General features: G+C 50.0%; 1 protein-coding gene across 1 annotated transcript in view; it reads right to left on the minus strand.

Moving 5' to 3' along the window:
* Nucleotides 1–18994, minus strand: part of XYLT1 (xylosyltransferase 1) — a 311804-nt gene extending 292810 nt beyond the window's left edge. Inside the window, exon 1 of the mRNA XM_042972051.1 lies at nt 18641–18994. Within this exon, the coding sequence (XP_042827985.1) occupies nt 18641–18979 (339 nt within the window). The 5' untranslated portion in view covers nt 18980–18994. The remainder of the gene's footprint in view (nt 1–18640) is intronic.
* Between the last annotated feature and the right edge of the window lie 456 nt (nt 18995–19450).

The following is a 19450-nucleotide window of genomic DNA, read 5'->3' on the forward strand; positions in this document are numbered from 1 at the left end:
GATGGCCAACAGGCACATGAAAAGATGCTCAACGTCGCTCCTCATCAGGGAAATACAAATCAAAACCACACTCAGATATCACCTCACGCCAGTCAGAGTGGCCAAAATGAACAAATCAGGAGACTATAGATGCTGGCGAGGATGTGGAGAAACGGGAACCCTCTTGCACTGTTGGTGGGAATGCAAACTGGTGCAGCCACTCTGGAAAACAGTGTGGAGGTTCCTCAGAAAATTAAAAATAGATCTACCCTATGACCCAGCAATAGCACTGCTAGGAATTTACCCAGGGGATACAGGAGTGCTGATGCATAGGGGCACTTGTTCCCCAATGTTTATAGCAGCACTTTCAACAACAGCCAAATTACGGAAAGAGCCTAAATGTCCATCAACTGACAAATGGATAAAGAAGACGTGGTTTATATATACAATGGAGTACTACATGGCAATGAGAAAGAACGAAATATGGCCCTTTGTAGCAACGTGGATGGAACTGGAGGGTATTATGCTAAGTGGAACAAGTCAGGCAGAGAAAGACAGATACCATATGTTTTCACTCATATGTGGATCCTGAGAAACTTTACAGAAGACCATGGGGGAGGGGAAGGGGGAAAAAAAGTTACAGACAGGGAAGGAGGCAAACCATAAGAGACTCTTAAAAAAACTGAGAACTGAGGGTTGATGGGGGTGGGAGGGAGGGGAAAGTGGGTGATGGGCACTGAGGAGAGCACCTGTTGGGATGAGCACTGGGTGTTGTATGGAAACCAATTTGACAATAAATTTCATTAAAAAAAAAAAAAAGAAGAATGCAGCACAGGACAGGGGAGTTCTGATGTGGAGGTGGAGGGAGAGAAAAGGGACGTCCTTCTGAAGGGGCAGGCGGCGATCGGAAAAGCCCCTGCAAAGGCAGGAGTGTTTCTGTCGGACAGAGAGTGGCAGTCACGGCAGAAAAGCTCTGGAAAGATCACTGGAGCCAGAATGGTTTTGTACAATTGACAGTCAACTTTTTTCATCTGCTGGGTTCCACCTCCAAATCACATAATGTCTAAACCAGTTGATGTTTTTAGGTTTTAGGGCAACAGGGAGGATGAGAACAGAGCTGCGGGGAGCACCGGTCAGAGACCACTTTATAGTGGCCAGGAGTTTCCTGCAGCCCCTGGCTTTGTCCGTCCCCAGATGGCGTGTATGCCCTTGCTCACGAAGGTCATATTCTGTCCCCCCTCCCTTCCTCTGAGCTACGTGTGACCACCTTCTATTTGTTTCTTCGTAAATGTCACCTCCTCGGAAAAGCCTGTCCAGGTGACCCCTTCCTTTACTGATCGGTCCCCTCCACCGGGACATGAGCTACTGGCAGGCAGGGCCCCTGTTTTATTCAGTGCTTCTAGCATAGTGCCTGGCACACAACAGGCCCTCGGTGACATCTGCTGAATGAAACAGCACGGGTGAACGCCCAGGGCAAATCTATACAGCCATGTACTCGTGTAAAAGTTTTAGAACACGATACCTGGGAGATCGCCAATGGATGTTGCTGGGAATATACCGAAGTCAACCCCCTGCTCACCGGGCCAGCATCCCCTTTCTGCTGCACGGAGCCAGCTCTGTGCTTAATGGGAAAGATGCCTCTTACCCATCTGCCCAGGGACCACTCTCCAGTCCCACCCAACCCTGGCAGGTAGTGAACACCAGGACAAGGAGAACGCTGGCGTTTACAAGACCCAGGCAGGCCCAGCCAGCCTCCTTATTCAGGAGGAAGGAGGCCAGTAGGAGAAAAAGGACACAAGGTTTGCTCTGCCTCGATGTGGGCAGGTTCCGAGACAACATCGAACTCACTGGCCCAGGTAACTTCGAACTGCACGGGCTCCCCTTGTTCCTCACTGCTTCCTTCGTCCAACAGCCTCAACACAAGCACTGACCACCCACTTAGGAACAAGGAACCCGCAGCCTATTCACAGACTCCACAACTGCAGAGGAGGAACCAGGTTCCGGGAGGTTCCGGGAGGAACCAGACCAACACTCTGTGCTTCAGAGTCCTGAGGGGATCTCAGTGCAATGCCTGTATACTTGCATGCTGTTTCATGAATTGCTGTTTTTATTTTCATTTATGGCCCTTTCCTACTTTCTGTTTATTCTCCATGATTAAAAAAATAAACTAAAATAAAAAGTGGACTCGTGTGCTAATCATTTTAATCGTTCACATTTCACGTCAAAAACTAAAGTGCCTTTGAAATAGGCTATAAATTTTCCTCTGGGCCCAGGGCTAGCCTCATCCCATGGGTTTTGAAATGAGGTGTTCTTATTTGCATTAATCACCCCATGATCAGAAATTCCAGGTTGGTTTCTTCTCTGATTTGACAGTTATTTAGAAGAGGTTTCTTTCTTTCTTCTTCTTTTTTTTTAATGCTTATTTTTGAGAGAGAGAGAAACAGAGAGAGAGCGGCAAAGGGGCAGAGACAGAGAAGAAGACACAAAATCTGAAGCAGGCTCCAGGCTCCCAGGTGTCAGCACAGAGCCAGACATGGGGCTCGAACTCACAAACCGTGAGATCATGACCTGAGCAGAAGTCAGATGCCCAACTGACTGAGCCACTCAGGCGCCCCTCTTTGTTTGAATTTCTAAGTGACTGCCTCTGAGAGGCTAGTTTTAAATGTATCTTATTAGGGGCGCCTGGGTGGCTCACTCTGTTGAGCATCCGACTTCAGCTCAGGTCACGATCTCGCGGTCCATGAGTTCGAGCCCCGCGTCGGGCTCTGTGCTGACAGCTCGAAGCCGGGAGCCTGCTTCAGATTCTGTATCTCCCTCTCTCTCTGCCCCTCCCCTGCTCGCACTCTGTCTCTCAAAAATGAATAAATGTTAAAAAAAATTTTAAATAAAATAAATGTATCTTATTGTTTTATGAGTGTGGCCTGACAGATTTCTACTTTTGAAATCTACTAGATTTCTCAAGACAAATGAATTTCAAATTTTAATTACAGTATCTTAACACATCTAGACAATAGCCTTTAAAAAGAAAAGGCTGGGGTGCCTGGGTGGCTCAGTAGGTTAAGCGTTCAACTCTTGATTTCAGCTCACATCATGATCTCACGGTTAGTGAGATCGAGCCCCACATGGGGCTCTGTGCAGACAGTATGGAGCCTGCTTGGGATTCTCTCTCTCTCCATCTTTCTCTGCCCCTCCCCTGTTCTCTCTCTCATAATAAATAAATAAAAACTTAAAAATAAATAAAAAGAAAAGGCCATCCCCTAGAATAAACATAGCTTCAGACAGACAGACAGACACACACACACACACACCTTTATAAAAGAGGTAAACAAACCATTAACTTGGTGGGGGGCCCAGAACTATACTTAAGGATTAAGGGTGTCTGATCTAGGAATCCCACACTCAGGAATCACACCCACAATGGCACTGATGTTGTGTAGCCCTATTTTATTTTATTTTATTATTTTTTTAAATGACAAGCTAACTTAATTTTTTTTAATGTTTATTTATTTTCGACAGAGAGAGAAAGAGCATGAGTGGGGGAGGGTCAGAGAGAGGGAGACACAGCATCCGAAGCAGCCTCCAGGCTCCGAGCTGTCAGCACAGAGCCTGACGCGGGGCTCGAACTCACAGACCAAGAGATCATGACCTGAGCCAAAGTCGGACACTCAACCAACTGAGCCACCCAGGTGCCCCTGTAGCCCCATTTTAAAGACTAAAACTGAGGCTGCCAGAGACGGAGTCAGGTATAACAGTAAATGATAGCTGAGACCATCTTTCAATTCCACTAACCCCTTCACCACTGAACCCAACTTTCTTCTCAAAGGAGTACTAACACAGCAGCAGGTCTCTGGCGAGCTTCCTAAAGTGGGTTCATTGTACCAGGGCACAGCCAGCAGCCAGGCTCCTATAGGCGAGCAGGACTTTACGCCTGGGAAAAGTGGGCTGGCTAGAAAAGGAAGCTGACGCAGCTCTTTCGACAAGCCCCAGAAAGAATATTAAGTCATTTTTCAGGCAGTGCCGAGGAACCCTGAGAGATGGGTGGATCCCGGGGAATCCTGACATTGTCCTCCCCACCCTGGGAGTGTCTCTGCCAGAAAAAGTGGGGCGTCATGCGGAAGAGGGCGAGCGGGCAGGAACAGACACAGGACCCACGCCTGCTCCACGACACTGACAAGGCAGCTCCTCGGGGGTGGGGGTGAGGGGTCTTAGCTCCAAGGCTGAGGCCACACACAACGTCGGCAGTCCCCGAAGGCACATTTCAGCACAGTGTTTCAATGAGAAATGACACATGCTACCCTGGGCTTGAGATCTGATTGGGGACATCGAGCCGTATTCCTCTGCTTCCCAGCAAGGAAAGCAGAGCAACAAGAGATAAACAGAAGTCAATCGGAGCAGAAAGTGACATCGGAAAAACTTGCCTAATTCTGCCAGACCTGTTTTGCCGCATAAAGATAAGAGTCATTTGGACGACGCGGCTTCAGCAGAAGAAATTAAATGGTGGCACCATTCCCAAAAACGGCTAAAGCAGTTAATGTCAGGCATGTTCCCAACATCCTTGAAGGTACTGAGCTGGAAGGATGGCAGTCCATTAAAGAATGGTGGTTCTACGGACCCTCCATTTTGCAAGCCTAATTACTCTGCTGGAAAGTAAGCCTTGTTCTGGAGTCTCAACACACAGAAGTTATCACTGAGCAGGAAAACCAAGACTCTCGAATTAAAATACACTTGTGAAAAGCAAGCCATGAAAAACAAAAGCGATGCTTAAACCAACTCCTCTCCTAGGTATATACCTAACATAAATGTTTACATAACATATATATATATATACATATATATATATATATATATATATATATATATATATTTTTTTTTTTTTTTTTGGAAAACACCTGCATGAAAATGCTCACAGCAGCACTCTGCCCGAAACTGGGAACTTCCCAAAGGCCCATACACAGAATGGATATGTAAACTGTGTTATAGTCCACAATGACATGCCATACAACAACGTGAACGAGCAGTTACAAGTACAGGAAACGGGTCAGCAAAAGGTTTTGTAGACGGCCAGACAGTAAAGACCTTGGGCTTTGTGGGCCATGTGGTCTGGGTCCAGACTACTCAACTCTGCCATCACAGGGCAAATCCGCCACAGCCAGGATGTAAATGAATTGGATGTGGCTGTGTTCCAATAAAGCTTTATGTATGCACCCTGAAATTTAGATTTCACATACTTTTCACATGTCCCAAGATGTTATTCTATTTTTGATTTTTTTTTTCCCCCAACCACTCACAAACGTGAAATGCATTCTTAGCCCACAGGCTGTGTGAAAAAACAGACAACCCGGACCTGGCTCGGGGGGCTGCAGTCTGCCATGTTCTGAGAGAATCTCACACACTCTCATCTCACATAATGCTAAGCAAAACAAACCAGGCACAGAATTGAACAGACAGCATGATTCTGTTTCTACAAAGATGCAGGAGTAACCTACGGGGTCAGATCACGATCAAGGTTTCCCCCTGGAGACGCAGGTACTGGAAGCAGGAAGGAGAAGGATTTCTTCGAGGGGCGCGGAAGGGCGGTGAGCTGTCACGCTCTCTGCTCTGGATCCGGGTCCCGATTACTCGAGCATGGCCACTGGTGGAGCTGGTTTATGATTTGTGTCTTTTCACTAGGTGTGTTCTATTTCAAGAGAAACTTAGCAAAGTTGTTAAAATCAAGGCAAGCCCATTTGATCCGCTTCGAAAACAGAAGCGTAAAGAGAATCCAGCCATCCAATGAAATCAGCTACGAATCCTGTGCTAGAGTCAGGTGCCAGTCGGTGCTGGAGTGCTTAATACGGGGTAGATTCGAATCCTTGTTCCTCCAGCTGTTATCCTACTTCCTTCTAGGGTGAGGTGCGCTTCCTGGTTTAAGGGAAGGTGCTACCATCAGATTCCAGGCAGGCTGCTTCCCCTGGTGTTTGTAGGGAAGGATGGTGTTCGCCGAATGTCTGTTCCTCCTCGCATGGCAATCTGCCATCACCCGCGTTACCAGAGACAGCACCTGGCAAAACATGTGGCCTTCGGCCCCGCACCGAAACCTGTGCTGGACCCACACAAAGGAGAAAGGCCAAGCCTGGCTTCCGTGTGACTGAGAGAATATGCAGTTAATTATTTTTTCTCGCAGCCAGAAGCCGAGTCTCCCTGAAACCCATGCTTGCAATGATTGCTGTAATTATTATTTTAATACAAATCAGCAACTTATCAAAATATTACCCCCAGATGCTGCCTCTCTGCTCTGAGTCGATAGGCAGAGGGTACAGGCCGTCCCCCCTGCCCTGTTCTGTGTGCCAGGATGACGGGAGCTTTGGTGACAGTACTTCCTACCACGGCCAGACGCCAACCTCCCCAGTGCCCAGGTCCAAGTCGTTTCCATGCCTGTCCTTGCTTTAGAGGGGCATGTTCTGCACTTTCCCTCACAGTCTGACGCTGGGTGACCCACTCGCTGCTGGGCCTTGGTATTTCTATCCATGCAATGGGCAAACAAACAGTGCCAACCCTCCCACAGAGCTGTTCTGAAGAATTCCTAACCAGAGCTGCTCTGTTAAAACATTGTGCATCACACGCACGGCATCTGATGCACAGGCTCCCTGATCACACTGCCTGGGTTCAAACGCCAAGGGCACTGCTCTGCAACTTTGGGCAATTCTTCACCCTCTCCATGCCTCAGTTTCCTCATCTGTGAATGGGGACAGCGTCATAAAGTGGTTGTAAGGATTCGGGGAGATCGCCCAGGAGATGCCGTGTAGCACGGCGTCAGGAACCCAGCGAGCGTTTAATCTACCAGAGCAATGACCCTCACCGGCCTCTTCCTCCTCTTCAGCGTGATTCTGACTGCCGTACACTCAAATCCTAACTGCAGTCTTCCAGGTAACACAATTAAGCAAAGCAGACGGGCAGGTTGGAGACGGGCAAACTGGAGAGTGGGGCCCTAAGTAGGGAGGGGCAGCCCTATCTCCCTTTCCTCAAATGTATACTTCTATGGGAAGGAAGGCCAGAACTTCACATTTTTAAACAGGAACCCCAAATTCGATGTTTGCTTGAAATCCCTGATTCTTAAATGTTGGCCAGTGATTTAAGATTTTTCAATGAAAAGAAGAAGAAGAAGGAGAAAGAGAATTCAGTGCTGCCTTTATTCCATCTGTGGCCCAAAGGGATTTTCTAGAAAGTGTCCACTCTTGTTGGGGGTTCATACCGCCTGCTGTCCTTCCGACAGAGGGTTTGTTTGCTCCACGTGATTTGTTTTTTTTATTTTTTATTTTTTTTACCCTAAAAGAGAGTCAAAACAGCAGTCAGCCTCTTGACCTCAGAAGAGTGAACCCAGGCCAGGCCCAGTTGCAAACCCGGCCGTTTTCCGTGAATGCACCCCACCTCCGCGTTACCTTCTCTAACCCGTTCACTGTCATCACCTCGTCTTCTAAACAAGAGAGAATCAGATGCAACAATTCAAACACTATCCCTCAATGGGGCTACAGGGGGGAAAAAAAGCAGGTAATGAGAGTATTTTACATCAGGGATGGAATCTTCTGTAACCGCCTGATGACAAGTAAATGGGGTTCTCTGTTTGTGTCTTTTACAACGGCTGCCCCTTCGGAGCTGGGGATAAAAGAGAGAGAGAAAGAGAGACAATGAATAGGCTTTTATTTCAAAGAGAACATCTGCAAAGCATGGTCCTACATTAAAAAATAAACAGAAAACAGCCACTAGTCTGGGGGAAAAGAAAAAAAGATTTCCCATTACATCTCTAATTAATAAAGCCCCATTTCACAAGGAAAGAAGAAAAACAGAAAGAGAGCAACTTTCCCACATCTCCAAAGAGAAGATGCTTAATGAGGGAACCACTGTTACTTGACCCATCTAATCTGGTTTTAATATTATCCTTAAATAATGTACACATTAGCTCTCCGTGACCAAAAACATTTGTTTATTTTATTAACATGAGCCTGGTTGAGTGCTGAGACTTTGTGAAACTATCATGCCGTCCTTGGGCTCTCTTTTCATTGCTTGTCTCCTTGCTCATTATGAACTGATTAGCTGTCTCTGCTGCCCTTCTGAATTGCTACTCAGGCTGTGCTGGGTTTCTGCTACCCTGGTTCTGGACAGGAGAGTCTTGATTCGGGGTTAAGTTAACGGAGTCATTACAGGCCCATCTGGGAACGCATTCATCATGGTTAAGTCCATGTGTGACAACACATGGGGGGCTGACATACACAGTCAACGCGAGGCCAGCGTGCAGCGTGAATCTAAGAGCTGCAGATGAAGAACCCAGACCCAAGTCCCCAAGACGGGCCGGAGGAGCCCCATTCCTGCAGGAGCGACACAGGCAGCAAATGAGAACATCAGGGAGATTCCGCTCAGACCCAGTGCACAGTTCCTAATGTGTGACTTAAATCCCCTCCACTCAAACGTCAGAACAAAATGGCACTGCTGTTTACCAAAGGAACAAAGTGTCTTCACGCGGGTTAACCTGACATTTACCAAAGTTTGGTCATTCGGGCACTTCCTTGTCATTAACCACCAAAACGGATGCCATCATTAGGATACAATTAAGGCTTGGTGCTCTCGCTTACGCATTTTCATCGTGGTAACCAACCTTTTGTACTTAAACGCTGCTTTACTCACATGCTAAGCAGTAAGAGCCCTGAAGCTGTCATTTTGATTGAATGGTAATATTTGTATGTTTTCCCTAATACACGTTTAAAGAAACAAACAGCATTACAAGTTTTAAAAACATTCACCCAAGCAGCAGGGGTGGTGTGCATGGGGGCTGTGGTGGATGGTCTGATGTGTGGGTTACTCGGGTGTGTTCAGTTTGTGAAAACCCACTGAGGTGTGCATTTAGAATAATGTGCACTTTTGTTTATGCAGTACATTTCAGTTAAAAAAAAAACACTTAAAAGAATATACCTCAAATTTCAGAACTGAATAAATTTTGCAGAGATATGGACAGAAACTCTATTAAAAGCTGCTTTAAGGGGCAGGGGGGTGGCTCAGTCAGTGAAGCATCCCACTCCTGATTTGGGCTCAGGTCATGATCCCACATCGGGCTCTCCACTGACCCTACATAGCCTGCTTGGGATTCTGTCTCCCTCTCTCAAAATAAACAAATAAACTTAAAACAAATATTAAAAAAAAGAAAAAGCTGCTTTAATCACTGGCAAATCAGAACTGGGGTGCAAACCACACTTGGGATTCCTGGGACCAGTCTGGAGCTACTCTGGCAAAAGGTGTCCATCAACCAAAACTAAATAAAATTAATCCACCTCACCCTCCAAAAATCCTCACCGGCTGCCTCCTGTTTTCTCTCAGTTCCCCAACTGCTTCCATTGGTACGCCTGTAACAATTTGATTTTTTTTTTATTTAAAAAAATTGGTAATTTTTTTTTTTTTTTTTTTTTTTTGAGAGAGAAAGAGACAGGGCGCAAGCAGGGAAGAGGCAGAGAGAGAAGCAGACACAGAATCTGAAGCAGGCTTCAGGCTGCTGTCGGCACAGAGCCCGACACGGGGCCCTGAACTCGGGAACTGTGAGATCATGACAAAAGTCATGATCAGAACAGATCAGAGCCAAAGTCGGACGCTTAATCAACTGAGCCACCCAGGTGTCCCTGTAACAATTTGATTTTTAAATTTTTTCTGGTTTCTGTTTATCTAGGGGTCACCCTGCCCCACGACCATCAAGTCCATGAAGGGTGGAGGCCCGTCTGTCTTCCCCACGTGCTCTGCACAGTGCCCTGCACACGGCAGCTCAAGTGACCTGGTGAATTAACGTGCACACTGATGGGTGGGTGGGAAGTCTCTAGTGATTTCCCTCATTCACTGGTTCCTGGTTCCCTAGGGATTACCAAGCACATTCTCATCTATTCATCGAATTAGGTCCTCTCGACCCAGGGTGGGCAGTGGGCTTAATCATCTGACAGAAGAGCCAAAAAGGCACACAAAAAAAGACAGAAGTAACAGTTGGTCCCTGACAGTGCTGGAATCCAAGCCAAGGTGCTCCAGTAGAACGTTCCACTCTTCCACCTGCCGTGCCCAGCTCTCAGGAAACCCTCAACACCCCGATACATGCTATTGTGGGGCGAGGCTGTGCGGGGAAGGCAGGCCATTCAAAACGGCACGTTCTCTGCATGCTGGTTTACCAGACTTGTAGAATGTTGAGGACTGCTGCCTTCACAATGGCCTAATCCTTGTAAGAATTTGCATCTTCTGAGTATTCACCCACTGCAAGAAAGGGAAGAGAACCTCCATCATGCCCAAGGCAAGCAAAAGCAGTCAGGTTAGTAAGTGCTGTGAATAAACCGCATGGGGATAATTGACAGGTGACCACAGGCACTTATTTTTAACAGGGACATCTTCCAGAGAGAGGTTGCAAATTCAGCAGCCTAAAGGGGCCAGTCAGATACAAGAGGGGAAAGAAAAGATCTTGGGGCGGGGGGGGGGGGGGGGGGGGGGTAGTGGTCTCAGGAATCTGGAGGGTCTCAGAAACAGTCCCTCCACAGCCCGGCCAGTTGAAAAACAAGCAAGAATGTGGGCCCCGCACTGCCAGATCTTGTGACTTTTTAAAGTAATTTCAATAATCCGTATCGTTTTATAGCATATCTTAATCCTCAAACTTCAGTGCCTTTTTATTTTAATATACTGTGTGGCCAAACAAAACCTACCCAAAGGGTACGAATCAGGAATGAAAACGGGAGCACTGATCACGGGCCAGAGTTGTGCCTCATCACCAGGCCCTCCCAGGTAGGTGCCTTCATGGTTCGTGCATTGCACATGAGAAAATTGGGCCCCTGAGAGCTGAAGTAACACATCTGAGTCCCACAGATATGAATGGCGGAGTTCAGATGCTATGAACTCCAAATGTCAGAGCACTCCCTCTGGCCCGCAAACATCACAGGACACGCCTCCCAGGCCCCACAGCCTCTGACCACCTGCTCCCCTTGCAACCTTCAGGCAGCTCACTGCTAATCTCCAGGCTCCTTATTAAGCAATATGAAGAGCTTGAGCCCCATGAGTGGAGCAGTCCAGACCTCATGCTAGGCAGTTTGGGGCATTGGTGGGAGACTTGAGGGCTTCCAGGCCCCTGAATCACACCATTCCTGACCCCCAACCTGTCCAGACGAAACCTTCTTCTTGTGTGCAAGAGGCCACTCTGGGGAAGTGAAACCAGCAGTGAATTAGGCTAGGATTCGAAAGGAACCTCTCTGTTGATAGCCTGAGTATTGGCAATGGCGCTACCCTTCACCTGATGGAAGCTCACTGCAGTGATCCTCCCAAGGGCAGGGAGTACATCTGTCCTGTTCATAAAGGTCGTGGCAGCGCTGGGCAGAGTGCCTGCCATGCTCTCACTGTTGGAGTGGAGGATGGATGGATGGATGGATGGATAGATGGAGGACAGACAGATGGATGCATAAATGCATAGATGGATGGATGGATGGATGGATGGATGGATGGATGGATGGATAGATGGATGGATGGATAGATGGATGGATGTATAAATGCATGGATGGATGGATGGATGGATGGATGAATGCATGCACAGATGGATGTAAGCACAGGTGCACTTGTGAATCAACAGATGTGAGAGGAGAGAGGGAGGGACAAGGGACTTACTCAACTGGGGACAGAGATTAAGAACACAGTATGTGAAGTCACCACCAACCTTCAATTCCTATAACTGGCCACTTCTTAGCTGTTCAACTTCCATCCAACTTCTTGCCTTAGTTGTTATTATTTGCAATCAGTAAAACAGAGGAGACTGAGCTGTGGCACCTTGTAGGAATTCATGAGATCACATCTTCCTCGTACTTGTACAGGGTCTGGTGTAAGGTAAACTTTCAACGAAGAGAGATCCTGCTCACCTTCCTCACTGTTATGATCACAGTTACAGTGGCCACGCCCCTTGGGGAAAGGACCCCTGCATCAACCTCTCCACCCCATCAGCTTGACTCCTTTGGGCTTAACCAGTGTTTCTCCTGGCCAAGGATTACAGCAAAGGATTCCCTGGGAGGAGAAACGCTCGTCATTAGAATCCACAGACACATTAGCCTGGATTAGATACCCAGATAAGCCAGCAGTCATCTGGCTGCGACAAACCGGGCCAGAGACAGAACAAACCCATTTCACTGCCCAAAGAGGGTCCAGAAAGGGGAGATCTTCCTCCCAAAGAGACTTTGGAAATGCCCTTAGTTGCCCTCCTTCCCCACCTGGCTGGCTGTCTGGGCTCATAGGCCCTGATGCTAATAATACCAGTCTCCCTGCTCACTCCAGTGTCGAGCGGGTCAAGGTGACACCCATCCACCCTCCCTATCTCCCTCTTCTCAACATCTCTGGCTTCCAGTAGGGGGAGGAGGCAACATTAACCACAAGTATCAGAGGGGCACAACCTGATGACTATCTGCGGGCAAACGGGTAGTTTCTGTTGTTGGCGGAAGGAAGTGCCATGAGACAATCGACCTGCATGTTCTTAGAGATACCTCCTTGCCTCGCCCAGGCTCTCGGGGGCAAGCCATGGGCTCCTCCGGAAAGAACCACAGAGCAGTTTAACTGGGCGGGGGCAGAAGCAGGAAGCCCGTTGATGATGAATGAAGGGCTATTTCCACTGGGCAAGGAACCCTGTGTTGCACCCTCCTTCCTTCCTTTCCTGGCTAGAGAGAGCGGAGTTCAAAACTCCTTCCTCTGGGCCAACTTAGCAGTTCTAGTTCAACCCTTGTATGGACGCTGCATGCTTCACTCTAGGGTGTTAACCTACCATTCTAGGACCATAAAAATCCGTGCTTGGGGCTGGGCATTGTGACGGAATCAACCACCTCTGTGCCTCCTTGAAGCATTGTGATTCTAAGGTTGGGGACCTTCTCAACATGCTTAGAAGAGGGAGGGTGTGGAACAGAGGAGTTAAGAGCCCAGAATGCCTGGGTTTAAATCCTGCCTCTGCCATTTTTAACTGTGAACCTTGGAAAAGTCTCTGAAACTCCCTGTGCCTCAGTTTCCTCTGCAGCGTGAGGTTGAAATGAGTTAATGTTTGTAAAACACCCAGAACAGGGCCTAGTTCCATTAAGCACCATGACTGTTGTCACAACTGTCACAACTGTAACACAATTCGCTGAAGGAATAAATGAGTTAATACAGAAGAAGCGCTTAAAACAGTGCCTGGTACCTTATAACTGCTTTCTGGAGAGTCATTATCATTTTTATTCCTATTCCCTATTTGTGTCATTGTTTAGGGGTCTGATTCAATGCAAGCTGCAGCCCTCCTCCTCCTCTAGGGTCGGCACATTTTTTGGAAACCCGCGGTGAGAAGTGAGAAATGTGGTCTCAAGATTTTCAAGAACAGTTTGGCCGCACGAAGAGTTTCTCAAAGAACCGCACACACAAGGTGCTCAGAAACCTGTAGGTCCATCGGAAGAAGGCGGACTCGGGTTTGGATCCCAGGTCTGGGACTCCCCAGCACAGGGCTCTTAGTGAGAAGGTGCTTCACCTCTCTGAGCCGGTTTCCTCATCTGTGAAATGGGAACAGAAACAGTCCTATCCCACAGAGCTGGGAAGACTGGCTGAGACAGTAAGGCAATATTTGCAAAGAATTTTGTGTAAATTGAATCGTGCCTCCTTCCATCGTGGTTTTTTTTGTTTTTTTTTTTTTTTGTTTTTTGCATGTGTGTGTGAGCATTTAATAACATAATTTATGCAAACCATCTCCAGGATGCTTGGCATACAGCTGGCACTCAATAAATATTAGTGCTCCTCCCTGTAGCACATTCTATCCTTCTCCAAGTCTGGCCCACACAGCAGTGTTGGACGCACTCTACTGCCTTGGATTTCATTCAAACCCCACTTTCCATGGGAAAATGAATAATTGCGAAAAATTGCTTATTTTCAAACATACTAAGACTTTCTTTTTAAGAACAACAGCTCACATTTGAGCATTTTCGTGTGCCAGGCCCCAATCAGTTCACATGTATGAATACACTTCATCCTCACATGACCCTATGAGGCAGCCCAGCTTTTCAGAGGAGCAGAGCAGAATGATTTGCTCAAGGTCATGGAGATGGCCAAGAGCAGAGCCAGATTTGAACCCAGGTGTCTCAGACCCAAGGACACTTCACAGAGGTCTCTTTCATGTGTGCTATGACTTTTTGTCCTGCTCCCATGCCTTTTCCTTTGAACTTGGAGTTTGTTGGGATTGAGGTTATGTTTTATTTTTCATTTTCTCCAAAGTATCTTCTAGGTTCTGAAATATGGGGACCAGAGTCAACAGAAATGGGGAAATGCAAAGGGAAAAAGAAAAAGAAGGGAGCGTTCTCCTAAGTGACAAGTCTTAGGGCAGGATTAACCAAAAGACAGAGAGGAGGTCAGCCCTTACACAGTGCACCTTGTGCCTGCCGTCCGATTATATTGGCAATGTGCACCTTTCGTCTTTCTGCAGGCAGATTTATGGCCCCACTGACCATAAATAGCTCTGGGTGAGAGGGCAGCCCCTGACTACAGAGATATACTTAAGAATATTTTGTTTTCTGGGAAACACACACACACACACACACACACACACACACACACACACAGGATGTCAGGTGTCTGCTATAATTCAAAACACCATATTTCCTTTCCTATAAAGAAAGGATCCTATGGATCAAAGTTGGATGATTCCCCAGGAAACAGGGACTTACACCTTGGCTTCTTATTTGCAGACGAGCAAGTATCTTGTCATGCAAACTTTCAGAAGATTAAAAAAAAAAAGAACTAGGGACGCCCGGAGTGGCTCAGTCAGTTAAGCTTTGGCTCAGGTCATTATCTCACAGTTTGCGCGTTTGGGCCCCATGTTAGGCTCTGTGCTACCAGCACAGAGCTTGGAGCCTGCTTTAGATTCTGTGTCTCCCTCTTTCTCTGACTCCTCCCCCACTCATGCTCTCTCTCTTTCTTTCTTTCTCAAAAAAAAAAAAAAACTAATAAACTAATAAACTAGAGAGAATATCTAAACTGTGAGGAGACTGGAAGGAAAGCAAACGTATATACACAATTACATACATACACCTACATGTCTAATAATTTCTGCTTTTATTTATCTACTCTATTTAATATTTTCCAGTATATGATTAAGCAGATGGCAACATTTGCAGTAAGATAAATATTGTTCAATGATGCGTATTTCTGTATACAAAGTGTAATGTATTGCTCAAGCAAAATAAAACCCCATTGAGAGTGTGAAAAAAAAAAAAAAGAAACCAAACCATCAATAAAACATCCTCTGTTCTCTCTGGTCTCGAAACATTTGGATAAAAACAGAAGCCACACCTCTCAGGCTGTTAAAAGCAGAGGTGATCTGGATACTGCAAACCAATTTTTCAAAGTCATTGCCAAGGTCTGAAAAAGTCCTGAGTTATCTGAGCAATGTGGAATATGAGGAATTTCTGCCGAAAAACCAACATTTCAAAGGGGTCAGTCGACACAGAAACACCATCCTAAGCACGCATGTGTGTGAGGGCAATTAAAAATTCGGTTCCTTAAATGAAACTTACTGAGTAGCAGTTTATCTAAGGGCACAAGCAATAAATGTGGGGACCTCCAGAGGCCTCGCTGGAGGCCAAGGGCAAGAAAAGAAACTCTCCTGACATTGATGCACACAGCTCTCTTTCCCTTCTCCCCAGTCTATTCAGAAACTGGAGTGTGAGCTTTCTGACACTCTCCCCAGTGTTTTTCCTCCCTCGATAAGTGAGCCCATCTGTTTCATAAATTCTGAGGCGACAGACAAATCCACAGCTTACTGGAGACCCAGGAAAGGAATCGGCGTCTCGGCCACAACTCTGCAGCAAGCCACCTGATAATGCTAATATTTAAGAGCTTTGAAAGAGGCTGAGGGGGACACAGGAGCTTGGAAATCTTTTCTAGATATGCTCATCTTGTGGCCATCCTCATGCTGTGTCTGACTCTGTCTGCTGGAGAAACAGCATGTTTCTTCTTGGCTTCTTAAGATGCACCAAAAATATAATCATGTCCTTCCACTGGGGCGCAGCTCCCCAGACACAGAAGGTGCGAGTGCGGAAGCTCCGGGGCCATGGGCACAAGGAAGCAGCAAGGTCTTGTTTCAGAAAACGCTCTAGAGGCAATGCTTGCCTGACACTCTTTGGGACACACCCACCAGCGCCACCAAGGGGGGGGGGCGGAGGGACAGATTCCCTCTGCCTTCGAGAACCCCCCCTGCCCAGCCGGCCCGAGCCCCACCCTCCACAGAGTGCAGAGATGAAGCATCATGTCCCAAGCATGCGTCTCACCAGCTCTTTAAGTGAGCCACCTGGAAAATCACAGGGAATTTTTTTTTCATGTCCCACTCCTGAATCCACCCCCCAAAGCATCCCGCCAGCAGCCCTGGCAGGGTCTGCAGAGAAACCACATGTTGCAAGGGCCTTAGGGGCTCTGGAAAAGGTTTGGTCCTCTCCTAGACTGCAACCCAAGCTCAGGCGACATCGGACTTTGGGAACAGCCTGCCCTCTTCTGGTCTCCTTGAGCCCCATGGAAGGGCAGGGGCTGGGTGGGCACAGCCAGGGGAGGGCCGACCCCTGGCTCCATCCAGCGTGTCTGCGCTGTGATTTCAGGAGCTAGCAGGGTGAGGGGGGTAGACGTGGGGCAGGGGAAAGAGACGAGACAGACAAGCCGAGAAAGTAAAATACAAATCCAGGAGAGGTAACAGTTAACCACAGCAGGTAGACACCCAGAGAGAAGAGAGGAGGACATTAAACACACACACACACACACACACACACACACACACACACACACACACGGAGTGTGGACAGAGTACTCAAAATGTCAAGGACCCAGGAAGAAATCAGCCATCCAGGCCTCCTTCCTTCTCTCCACTTTTGTCAACATGTGGTCTCTGCACCCAAAGATACCTCCTGGTGCCTGTGTGAACCCCAGATGCAAAGGCTATAGGAAGCCCCATGCCCCCATGTTCATCGTACACATTCCCATTCCGGGCCAATGGTGCACATCCCGAGCCCTCTTCCACCCCACTCTCCGGAAGGGCTCCAAATCCACAAAGAACCTCTCACTGAGTTTCTGCCCAAACATATCCCAAGTCACCCCAGGAGTTTCAAAGACAGCGTCTGGGAATACTCTTCTCTGTAAATAAACGGCCACAGGACATTGGGAATGTTCTGGTTCTCCATCGGGAATCTCACTCCAGTCTCCCCCCACCTCTACAAATGAGGGAAAGACATCTACCTGCTACCCACGCAGACAAGCTAGCGAAATGCCGTCACATCACGTCCTGGGGTTGCTCTGCCCACAGGCACAAAAAGCCGCGCTCTGGCAAAGAGGGTCGCCGCCGATTCCAAAGAAGTTTAACAGATCAAAAAGCATCACGCTGTGCCTGAAGACAATCTTCAGTGAGGGCTCCCAGAGCGACGAACGACACAGATATGTATTCAGTCAGTGGCTAAGAATCCTAAAACTAACCCCTGGCATCTGATGTCCCCCAAGGACTAGGAGAATCCCTGTAGGCAGATGGCATGAGGAAGATACAGACAGACACCCTGCACGTTGTTATTCCTTAAGACAGTCACTCACACCCACAGGACAGTGACAGCCTGGCCCAGAGCTGGGGACTCTGACCTCCTGTCCTGGGTGTCCTAGCTCAGTCGGCTCTCAGCAAGACAGCCCAGAGAAGGTGTGAAAGACATCCCTGGAGAAAGGGGGCGGGGGGTACAGAACAGGAAGACACCCAGATGGCCCCAGAAGATCTGCAGAAAAAAACAGTTTCAGAGCTCAGACTGTTCACACCCAAGGAAAAGCAAAGAAAACCCACGAGAGCCGAAGTCGTGATGAGGTGGTCAGACACACAGCTGTGGTGACGGCAATCGGCTACACAGGAGACACGGGGAACAGAACCATCATCCAGGAGAAGGGGGCATGCCCCATCACTGGAGAGCAGGCTGAGGAAAGTCAGAGAGGGCACCGGGGAGAGGACAAGGTTAGAGACGGAGAAGGTAGAGACACGAGTCTCAGACAGCCAGAGATGGCAGACGGGAGCCCGAGAAGTAAGACCAGGCGCCCAAGGCTGAATCCTGATTCCGGGAGTCGGCTGGGGCTGTGGGATACCGATCCCAGACCCCAGCTGAGGCCAGGACAAGACCAGGAGACCCCAAGCAGGGACCTGAGTTCTCTGCACTCAGCTCAGCAAAAACCCGAAGAGATGCTGTGAGCACCGCCCATGAGCAGCGGCTGAGGAGCCCGGGCACGATCCACGCACTCAGACAGAGAGCGAGGCACCAACACCCACACGCACAGTGCAAGTCGGGGCGCCCAGCAAGAGTGACGGGGAACGGGAACCCGGCCAGGCTCCGAAAACCCCCGAAGCGCCTCCTCTGGAGACAACTTCCCCAGACCCCAAGGGGGCAGTCCTCAGACTCGGGATGGGGCAGCCCACGGCCCCCGAACCTCGGCAGGGACCCCGCCCCGGCTTCCAGGGAAAGGGACGTGGAGCCAGCAGGCTTGGGGAGTCCCAGTCTGCCGCCCTGGGTTCAAGGGCTGGCGGAGGCGTGGGGGGCGTGGGGGGCGTGGGGTCGGGGCTGCCTCCCTCTCACACACACACCCCCCCCCCCCTCCCTCCGGGACGCGAGCCGAAAGGGCATCTTACCAGCGCCCGCGCGGGCAGTGCGCCCCGGCTGGCCGGCTGCTGCGCCCGGGGTTCTCCGGGGCCGCCTCCCCGCGCCCGCGCCGGGGGCCCCCGTCCTCCTCCTCCGCCGCCGCCGCCGCGGGCTGCGGCCGGCCCGGCGGGCAGGTCCCGACGCTCCCGGCGCGGGGCCGCCTGCTCCGCGCCGCCGGCCGCTGCGCCCCCGCGGCGCTCCCCGGCCCCGGAGTCGAGGCTGCTGAAATTCCACACGACCAGCGTCTGCAGCAGCAGCACGGTGAGCGCCGCGAGCAGCGCCGAGTGCGAGCGCCGGGCCAGCCTCCGGGCGCACGGCGCCGCCACCATCTTCGGAGCGCGGCGGGCGAGCGGGGCGCGGGGACCCCGGGCGCTCCGGGCCGCCCCCGCGCTCCCCGCGGCTCCCGCGGCCGCCGGCTGCCGCTCGGGCTCGCGCTCGGGCCGCCGCCGCCGCCGCCGCCGCCGCCGCCTCGGCTCGCCGCTGCTCCTCCTCCGCCGCCGCCGCCGCCGCCGCCGCCGCCTCCACCGCCGCGGCGCGGAGTTTTCAGACGGGCAGGGACCCGGACGTCACCAGGAGGAGGGGAAGGCGGGGGGAGGCGGGGAGCGGGAGGCCGCGGAGGGGGCCGCCGGGCGCGCGCGCTCGGGGAGGGGGCGCGCAGGGCGGGCGGGGGCCTGGCCCGTGGGGCTCCCCCCCCCCGCGCCCACACAGCCCTCGGCTGGCGGAGGGGGGTGGTGGCGGGCCGGGGGCCCGGGGGCCCGGGGGGGGGGCGTGGGGGGGGGGGAACGCGGGCCGGGGTGGCG

The sequence above is a fragment of the Panthera tigris genome, chromosome E3, assembly GCF_018350195.1.
Source record: "Panthera tigris isolate Pti1 chromosome E3, P.tigris_Pti1_mat1.1, whole genome shotgun sequence".
Lineage (NCBI taxonomy): Eukaryota > Metazoa > Chordata > Mammalia > Carnivora > Felidae > Panthera > Panthera tigris.